This window comes from Tilletiaria anomala (genome assembly GCF_000711695.1).
Source record: "Tilletiaria anomala UBC 951 chromosome Unknown K437scaffold_71, whole genome shotgun sequence".
In the NCBI taxonomy this organism is placed as follows: Eukaryota; Fungi; Basidiomycota; class Exobasidiomycetes; order Georgefischeriales; family Tilletiariaceae; genus Tilletiaria; species Tilletiaria anomala.
In genome coordinates this window covers 86659-96179 of record NW_013546951.1, presented here as the reverse complement: position 1 = coordinate 96179, position 9521 = coordinate 86659, and the positions used below count along the sequence as shown (strand labels likewise).

At 54.1% G+C, this 9521-nt stretch overlaps 2 protein-coding genes across 2 annotated transcripts; both read left to right on the top strand.

Annotated features, from left to right (window-relative positions):
* Positions 1 to 3190: 3190 nt before the first annotated feature.
* On the top strand, positions 3191 to 3705 carry K437DRAFT_165778 (uncharacterized protein). The gene has a single exon (XM_013386568.1). It carries the CDS (start codon positions 3302 to 3304, stop codon positions 3623 to 3625), a length of 324 nt encoding a protein of 107 aa, XP_013242022.1. The 5' UTR covers positions 3191 to 3301; the 3' UTR covers positions 3626 to 3705.
* Positions 3706 to 5025: 1320 nt separating this feature from the next.
* Positions 5026 to 9362, top strand: K437DRAFT_269450 (uncharacterized protein; the record flags this gene model as incomplete). Its single annotated transcript, XM_013386567.1, has 5 exons — positions 5026 to 5232; positions 5312 to 6076; positions 6145 to 6228; positions 6299 to 8269; positions 8334 to 9362. 5 exons carry the CDS (start codon positions 5026 to 5028, stop codon positions 9360 to 9362), a joined length of 4056 nt encoding a protein of 1351 aa, XP_013242021.1.
* Between the last annotated feature and the right edge of the window lie 159 nt (positions 9363 to 9521).

Genomic DNA, 9521 nt, shown 5'->3' with positions numbered 1-9521 from the left:
GGGGGTTGAAAACGCGCGGAACGTGACTGGCAGGCCGAGCAGAGCAGGTTTCGTTCGCGTCGACAGGATGGCGGTGAAGCCCGGCAAGGAAGCTAGGCTATCTGCTGTGCGGGCGGGTGGGGAAGAAGAGCGAGAGGACAAGAAACTGGTGGACGCTGAAGAGGTTGGCAGAATGGTTGGTTGTTTGCTGCAATTGGTGTTTAATAGAGAAAGGGGAGTCGGCCAAACTGGAATCAGTCCCTCTGTGGCACGGGCGTGCGCGTTTGTTGTTTGAAGTTGGTTGGATGGCGCTCCGCCGCGACTGCTTCGCGCGGGCGGCCACCACGCCAGTCACATCCCCATATGGGATCAAAAGGTCAGGACGCGCGGGCCTGTGCTCCCTCACTTTCTCCCGGTGGTCTGTGTGTTGACCCCGCCGGCGCAACGCGCGTCAGCGATCAAGACCAAGTTCGATGGAGTGCGGCAGTGCACACGTTATGTGGAACGTACGCCTCGAGAGGTAAGCGGAATGCTGGGCAGCAGCACTGTAGGCAGCATTCAACTCAATTCGAATGAGTCAAGTTAGCGAAGAGCTGTTTCGATCGCAACCGCCAGTCGCCAGCGGAACCGACACACACCTTACACAGCCCGAAAACGCAAAGAACGGTTCAGGCCAGGGACGGCGATGGAATCGCGGCGACATTGCACTTATTCATCTCCAACAGGACCCATTTCGCTAACGTAGGTAGCATCCATCACCTGGTGATGATGACGGATCCCATTTTACACTTCTGGAGCGAGGAACAAGTGATCTTGTGAGGAGGTGCTTGTCACTGTGGAGGCCCAAGAATCATGGAATACACGATCGACCACAGTGTCCACTATACACTCTTATTACCGGCGATAGCTCTTCGAGCTTTCGTCGGCTCTCTCAAGACCGAGACCTCCAACGCGCGTAGTCGCCTCTGGCTCTGTCCGGCGTTGCAAGAGCTAACAACCTTGGAGCTTGAGCCTCGGGAAGAAGAGCAGCGCGAAAGCTGAGAGGACCTCTACTTCGCGCATATGGCGCGTTCCGCAAAGTAGGCGAACCTCTGCCCAACGGCTATGGCTAATAGTTCATGTAACGGACAAGGACCTACCTTGCAGAGCCACTTCCAAAGGAAGAGAGTAACCGTGTATGCCTTCAGGGTAGAGATGGCTTAAGAGGCCCAATCTGCAGCCCTGTTAGAGATTCAGGCCATCTCAGTCAGGTAGACAGATGGATAAAGCTGGGGACAGCGAGACAGGGCGCCAAGGTTGACTTTCACATGCATAGGATAATACATGCCGGCAAATGCTAGAAGAATCCAGTTCCTCAGCTCATTCGGCGGAAGATGTTGGATGTCAGTGCCAATAGAGATCAAATAGATCTTTAATGCGAGAAATTATTCATCAGTATCGGTATTGCGGGATTTGGTGATGGATCTGGCGTCTAAAGGGACCGGCAGTGCCGAGAACCGGCTACTATGAGTCTGAAATTCGAGATCAAAGACATTGAAATCAGAGTGATGGTGCCACCCCCATCAGCTGTAGGCACTACCTGCGACCCAGCATACCATATGTCCCAGGGTGGATGAATGGATAGCCAGTCGATGAATGGATGATGGAACATGGAACCCATGACGGCTCGACAAAATGGAGGAAGTTCGTAGAATCAAGCTGAGAGCTGTGGCAAAATATCTCAAAAACGTGAATGCAATAAGAAATGTGGTTGTATGTATGCGGAGCTCCTGTGTGTCTTCAACGTTACGCCAACTTCGATTTGCTGTGCGAATATCGTGTCATACATGTCATGCAGAGTAAGATTGGGTTACAACCTTGCTGTGTACGCCTTCCTCAGTTACTCCAACATGGTCGCGGTATTCGGATTGTACTGAGATTCGGTATTCCACTTGCAGGCACAGCGAGCATCCTCAATGCTAGACGATTGTGACGCTTACGCCCGCAAAGTTACGTTTGCCGTAACTTGCACCGTCTATATGGTCGCCGTTCCGTGCAGTTTTGCTCATCAACACCCGCAACTCTGAGCCGACGGGCAACGCCCCGACGTACTACGGTCGCATGAGGACGCATGGGGGGATTGGCAAGGCAACAGGGGGTCTGCATGTACGCCGACTCGTTTGGCGACTGTAACCGAGTAAGGCAAAGGCAGGTGAGCTATGTAAAATACTCTCGGTTGTTCGAGGGGAATTCCTTCGAATTGGCCTACATGGCTTCGAAGGCGTGTGGTTCGGCTTGTACTGTGCGTGCGATAAAGCCACTCTGCGCGTGTTATTGTCGACCATCCATCGCACCTTGGCCCCCGTTTTGAAGCCTCACAATAAGTTCCCGTCGACCAGCCGTGCCTCTGTAGCAACCGCCTTTGCCTCACTCAGACACAACAGCCAACGCGGGGTCGCTGTGCAAACGGCCAGGGCGGACTGTGGTCTCCAGCGTCGTCTGGAAGTTCCGATTTTCACTCTTGGCTTGTGCTGCGATCAAAAGCTAATCTGACAACCCATGTCTTCGCATCTACGACTTTCTGCAGCCTGCAATTCTGCATGCCGCACGAGGCAGCAAGAAGCATCCCCGCAAACATGTGCTGTAAACAGCATGTATAATTGGGAGCGGTAGTGGTGAATGGTGAGTATATCTGTGGGTTCTATGGAGGATCAGAAGAGAGGGTGCAGACCGGCCGAGTTGGGCGAATCATATATGAGCACGATAGGAATCCTAACCGCGCTGGGAGCGAAATAGACGCTACTAGACGATCCCAGCTCTGGAGGAAGAATGTAAACTAGATAGCCCTTGAAAGGCACGATCAGCCGAAGTGGAACTAGGATCTACCGCTGAGAGATGCAATGGAGACGAGGATACAAGGCTACGTAGCGGACAGAAGGATTCGCTTGAGGTTCTAGACTTCGGATTCGCATAAGAATCAAGTTTAAATGGACCGAGCTTCTCTGGGGTGTTCGTGGAGGCAGTCTTGATGAGGTAGGTCGTTGCTGAAAGGATCACCGTAGAAGCTTGTAGAAACGTGGCTCGCAGAGAACACCGAAGAAGCCCTCAGGCTCGATTGGACCCTGTCACGGAATGTGACAGGGTACGGTCACCGAGACCCCCGATGCGCCAAATTTTCCGCGATCCCCCCAATATCCCATCAGGACGAAATGTTAGTATTTTTTATTGCTGGAGCTCTCCCGAACACAAGATGACTTTTCCTATACTCTCACTATCCTAGAATTTCACGATAGAAAGTACAGGGCGGCGAGTCGATGACGTGTGATCGTATACCTTCTGCCTTATGCCTACTGCCTGCAGGCTTCCAGAGTCCAGTGAGTTTCCAGTTTGCCACAGCTTGTCAAAGCCTGCTAGTCCACTGGCCTGCAAGTTGCCAGGGTTCAGAATCGCCCAGATACAAGGGTATCAGCCACCCTTAAAATTATCCACGCTCGCGAAAGCGATGCAATTGCGCTTGAGCCCCGAAGAACAACAGGAAGATTATAATCTCTCCGAAATGCAAATATACACTGACTACCAGAAAAAGCATCTAATTTCAGGTCGGGATCAGACTGAGAATGGGGCCGAGCCGCTCCAGCGCCCCGGGCCAGCTATAGACCAGCTATAGACTGAGACACGGAGGGAAATTGCGGTAGCTGTGGAAAGTGAGGAATTGCGCCCGCCAGTGAGAGCTGGACTCTGGGGAAAATGAAACTAGGCGGGAAGTCACCTGGTTGCAACAAAGACGCAGTCAATGGGCACACATGTACCATGGTCCATACTCCATTCATCCCAGGTCAAGCATGACCTTCACCTTCTTATCAAAGGAATCCAGTTTAGCCTGCTGCGAGAGCCAGCTGTAATTCTCGCAGCAGGCCAAGGGGCTTCGCATTGCTCGTTGCACAGTACGCCAGCTCGAGCGTAGCAAGCAGTAATCTACCCTTGCGCATTGTCTTCTATCGTGCACCGTCCCAGGCGCCGGGTCAAGCAAGGTGCTTGATTTGTGTCGTTGCCCAAACGGGATTCCAACCCCTGGCATCTCGCTCCAAAGAAACATCCACAAACTTCGAGAAGGGACACGCCAGCTTGCCTGGCCAAGGTCGATCCTGCTTTTCACGAGGGGCGCATATTCGCCTCGTTCGCCAGCATCAGCTTCAGCGACAGGAGTGGGCGGCAAGAGGTGGGAGGATATAACCAAGACCTACCGCAGGCTCAGGCATCAGAGGAGGAGGGAAGAAGAAAGGCTCAAATTAGAGCCAAGAAGAGAGTCAGAAGTTCCCTTCCTTCGGGCTCTGGCAGCATTGACAGAGGAAACTCCTTGATCCTTGGTTCAGGGGCCGCAGAGCGGGGCCAGGGAGGCTGATATGCTCCCGCTGGGAAAGGCCTGGACGAAGAATACACCAAACTTTCCATTTCAACTGTCAAGCAAACTACAAGCTAGCATGAACACTGTCACCCTGTTTACTTGAGGCAAGGGGGTAAGAGGCGCAGGCATATATGCAGTGACGGCGTTCAAGCTCTCATCACCAAAAGCAGCGCCACTGGTGCTGTTAACCTCAACCACTCCGAGTAGTGCCAACAGCAGAAGCAGAAGAGAGAGTCTATCCAGATCCCACCTGCGCATTGGAACCCACCCCTTCCGATGTTTCCGACCCGCACAGGCAGGGAAACTCTTTCATCACCAACGGCATTGCATCATTTGAAATATCTTCCAAGAACGAAAGCAAGAGCCCATCTAGTCGCGGGCATTGCTCACCTTGCATCGGCGTCGGGATTTACTCTAGAGAAAGGAATCGCCTCGAACTCTGAGCTGGGCCCATCGTCCACCTTGGTGAGGCAGACTGCGCAAGGGCAGACGCGCAACGCAAGCATCGACACGGACGCCGAGGTGTGGACACCATCGATTGCGAAATAGACAGTGCTGATCTATCGTCATTGCCACACGTTGCGTCACGGGCTTCTACATTCAACACTCGCTCATACACGCTCGTAAACGCAGCCTCAGATTGGCTTAGAATCACCGGCACGATGCTAGATCTAGACGAGTCGCTCCGAGCGCTCTATTTCGCTCCATTTCCGCTCCTTGTCCTCGACCATACACGATGCATTCGCATGATCAACAAACCTGCCGAGACTGTACTTGGGACGACGGGCCCGACAGCACTGGGCATGTTGTTCGAAAGGTTCATCGCGCCTAGTTCGAAGCAGAACTACACGGCGAGCCTGAACGAAGCTGTGAGTGCGTCGCGCCTATCCACATCGAATTCTCGCTCTGCTCTCTCTTTTATTGATGCTCCTTTCTTACTTCCCAAAGGCCGAATCAAACAGAACATCGCGGGTTTCGGCGGTGCCCTCCACCACGCGGCTGGGTATCGTCGAGGCGGATTCGACAGTGGTGACTGTGGCAGATTTGGCTGTGAATGCTTGGTACCCGACTAGCGAGATGTACGACACGCACCTATCCATGGGGTGCCTCAAGCACAGCAGCTCCGCCACCTTCTCATCGATGACCTCTTCGACTGACTTGATCAGTGGCTCCTCCGGTGATGCTGTTGGTACTGGCACTGCCGGAAGACGATTGCAGCCTGCGCACGAAGCATTCTACACTGTCTCCCTGACCCCTGCACGATCAGGAACGTCAGAACGTTCCGACACGCCGGAAGTTGAGCAGTCCAGCTCGTCCCTGCGCAATGCAATCATCGACGCGCTCGACGTCGCTTGCATGGCGCTCTCGAAAGATGGCAAGAGGATCGTTCGTAACCGCAAAGCCGATGAGCTCCTGTCCGAGTACGTCAAGGAGCTGGCCATGGACAACGAAGGCTTCCCAATGAGATCAAGCGCAAGTGGCATCCGAGGAGAGACAACTTTTGCTTGGTTGGAAAAGATGATGACATGCTATGTCGGAGAAAATTGGGACGAACTCCTCGTTAGCGAATGTTTCCCCATCTACAGGGCGGCTATCAAAGGAGAACATGTGCTTCCAATGGAAATTGACTGTGTCAGCCAGGTGACAGGCCGTCGAAAGCGCTTCGAGGTGGAGGCCAAGCCAGTGCGGGACATGGGTGGCCTGGGCCAGCATGTGAGTTGCTCGGCATGCTGCTAGGTTTAATGTTCGATATTCATGTTAACATTCGTCCATTTGTACAGGTCGGAGGTATGGTCATCTTCAGGGACATGACAGAGACGAAGAATGACCTGGAAGCAGAGGTCACAGCACTCGGCGAGCAATACGTAAGTGAAGCCTCTGCAACCGGTCTGACCTACGACCCGCTGACGCCTGCTCGATGCAAACGAATCTTAGTTCAAGACCGTTGCAGACAGCCTTCCGATCTTTGTGTGGACCACCTATCCGGACGGCGCGGTCGAATGGTTCAACAAGCAATGGTATGACTTCACTGGTGTCAAGAGCCGGGAGTCTCTTGGTCTTGCTTGGTCCTCTTTATTTCACGAGGAGGATCGCCCTGCGACTTTCCGCGCATGGAGTCATTGCCTTCGAACTGGAGAGAGGTACAACGTGGAATATCGATGTAGGAGGAAGGATGGCCAGTGGCGTTGGTTCCTCGGCCAAGCACAGCCTATGCGCAACAGTCGTGGCGAAATCACAAAGTGGTTTGGCACCTGCACAGACATTCACGACCAGATCGAGGCGCTTGCTAGCTCGCGGCAATCACAAGCTCAGCTCGAAAGTGTCATCAACCATGCAGCCGTCACGCTCTGGGCTGTCGATCAAAACGCCATCATCACCGTTGCCGAAGGCCCAGGTGTAAGACAGCTGCGTCTTGCACCATCGACGCCCACAGGGAGCGGAACAGAACCGGGCTCAAATAGCTTGAGAGAAGCAGCTCGAAAGGCGCAAGGCAACGCGAGTGCGTGGGGCATCGAACGCGATCCCAGCACGACATCCATGGATGCCGACAACCCAGTACATCCGGGGTACAAGCTCGAACGCGCTGACAAGAGTGTGGACCTTCACAGCGAATCGAATTCAAGCAATGGGACACCCAGTCACAGCCATCGCTCGCGCGGCAAGAGCATGATTGGCCGCTCCCTGTACGAAGTTTGGGACTCGCCCAACTTCCGACAAGCTTTGCGGAGAGCTCTTGATGGCGAAGAGGTTGTAGAGGATATGGAGCTGGAGGGACGTTGGTTCCGCACTCAATACACGCCGCTCAAGCAGCTGTCAGATGGGACTACGCGGACCTACAATCCAGAGATGCATGAGGAGGCTCCCATCAATGATGCCCCCGTTGTAGGCGTCGTTGGCGCTTCTATGGAAATTACAGAGCGGCGAAGGTTGGAGAGCCTTCGACCTGTAGTAGGAGTCGTCGGTGCGTCTATGGACATTACAGAGCGGCGACGGGCGGAAGCAAAGCTGGAGGAGTCTCGCAAGGAGCGTATACGAGCGCTAGCATCCGAAACAGCTGCGAAAGAAGCCAGCCGACTTAAATCAGAGTTCCTGGCGAACATGTCGCATGAAATCCGAACGCCTATCGCAGGGGTCATTGGCTTGGCAGAGCTTCTGCTGGACACTACGCTATCGCGTGAACAGCGCGATTATGCAGAGAACATTCAGCGCTCCGCCGACGCTCTGCTGACAGTCATCAACGATGTCCTTGATTTTAGCAAGATCGAGGTCGGCAAGCTCGACATTGACAACGGGCCTTTCAATCTGAATGTTCTCACGATGGATATGCGCAAGATGCTTTCGTTTGCCACCGCCAGGAAAGGGCTGGAGCTGCTCGCAGACTGCGAGCTGCAGTATTCGGGAACGGTCATTGGCGATGCGGGGCGCTTACGGCAGGTGCTCACCAATTTACTCACCAACGCCATCAAATTTACAAGCACGGGATCTATTGCACTGAAGGTGTACGCCCTCTGCGAAGACGCGGAGTCAATCGAGGTCCGCTTTGATGTGGAGGATACTGGATGCGGCATTTCAGAAAAAGTCCTTCAACATCTCTTTCAACCCTTCCGGCAAGCAGATTCGTCTACCGCCCGCAAATTCGGCGGTAGCGGGTTGGGCCTGTCAATCTCAAAGAATCTGGTCGAGCTTATGGGCGGCAAGATTGGCCTGACATCCAAAGAAGGAGTTGGCTCCGTCGCATGGTTCTCAGTACCTTTCAAGAAGCAACTTGCAATTGTCTCGAACGTGACCGTGGATGAAGAGGGGGCTTCTACCACTTCTTCCGTAACAGCGCCTGCTTCCAGCTCAGACAGCCTGTCTGGCGTCAGCAGTGATCCCTTGCAGCGACCGCGCAAGGATGTCTGGATCGTGAGTTCACCTTCTCTCAACGCGAAAGGCCACGGTGTATGATGGATGACATACCTTTTTGCAGCTGGTGGCGGAGGACAACCTCATAAATCAACAGATCGCAATGAAGACCCTGAAAATGATGGGCTTCAGCTGCAAGGCGGCCAGCAATGGCAAAGAGGCTATAAAGCTGATGAATTCCAATCCGTTAGATCTCATCTTGATGGACTGCCAGATGCCCGAGATGGACGGATACGAAGCGACCATGCGACTTCGGGCAAGCAACAGTCTGGAGATCCGCAGCGTGCCGATCATCGCGCTCACGGCTTCAGCCATCCGTGGCGACAAGGAACGTTGCCTTGAAGCAGGCATGTCCGACTATCTCTCCAAACCCGTGAAGCGACCAGCGTTGGAGAACATGCTCGTGCGGTGGCTTTTCGATGCTGGCACCCGGCAAACTTTGTCCAAATGGGCGGCCTCGCCAACTCGGTCATCGCCCGGAATAATATCAGCGGAGCGCATCGATTTTGGGTGCTCTACAATCTCATCATTGGCAAACGGCCCTGGTACCCAAGCTCTTACCGTGAATTTGCCTCTTCCGTTGGAACACAGTGCGGATGAGGGCAATGCACCTGGTACTGATGTCAGCCCCAAGACGGCGCCGCAGCCGCTCGCGAACGACCAGAAGGTGCAAGGCGAGGCGAGCGAGCTGGCGCGGTCATCGGACAACACGAGCGCAAGCAGCATCATGACGGGTGTCTCTCTGACAAATGACATGGAGCTACGCAAGGCAAACCTGCTGGCGAATCCGGGGCTGGGGGCTCTGCCACGTGCGTCAGCGGAGGACACTCGCTCATACCACATGCAACAGGCCGATCACACATCGTACCTGTGCAGCACGAGCGCTCTGGAGTCGCCCTCGACTCTTATGCGAGTGGATACCAACCTGGTCGCCGAAGCGGAGACTTCGAGGGTTCGCAGAGCGTCCCGCGAGCAGGCAGGCCTCGGCCGAGATCTTGCGGGAGAGTTCGAGCGAGCTTCCAGCAGAGAGCCGGAAGTAAGACTGGGCGTGGCGCTAGAGTCGCCACTGGCCGAGGTCCTTCCTCCGACGTAAACATTCTCCTTTTCACGGAAAGAAAGTCGAAGTGTTGTGTATCTGCATTGATCTGTCAACTTGTATCCTACTCCTCACAACGAACGCATTATTAGCGCATCCTGTCCAACACGGCTGACTTTTTTTTCTTTGCATGCATTCAAGAGTTAACCTGCTAGG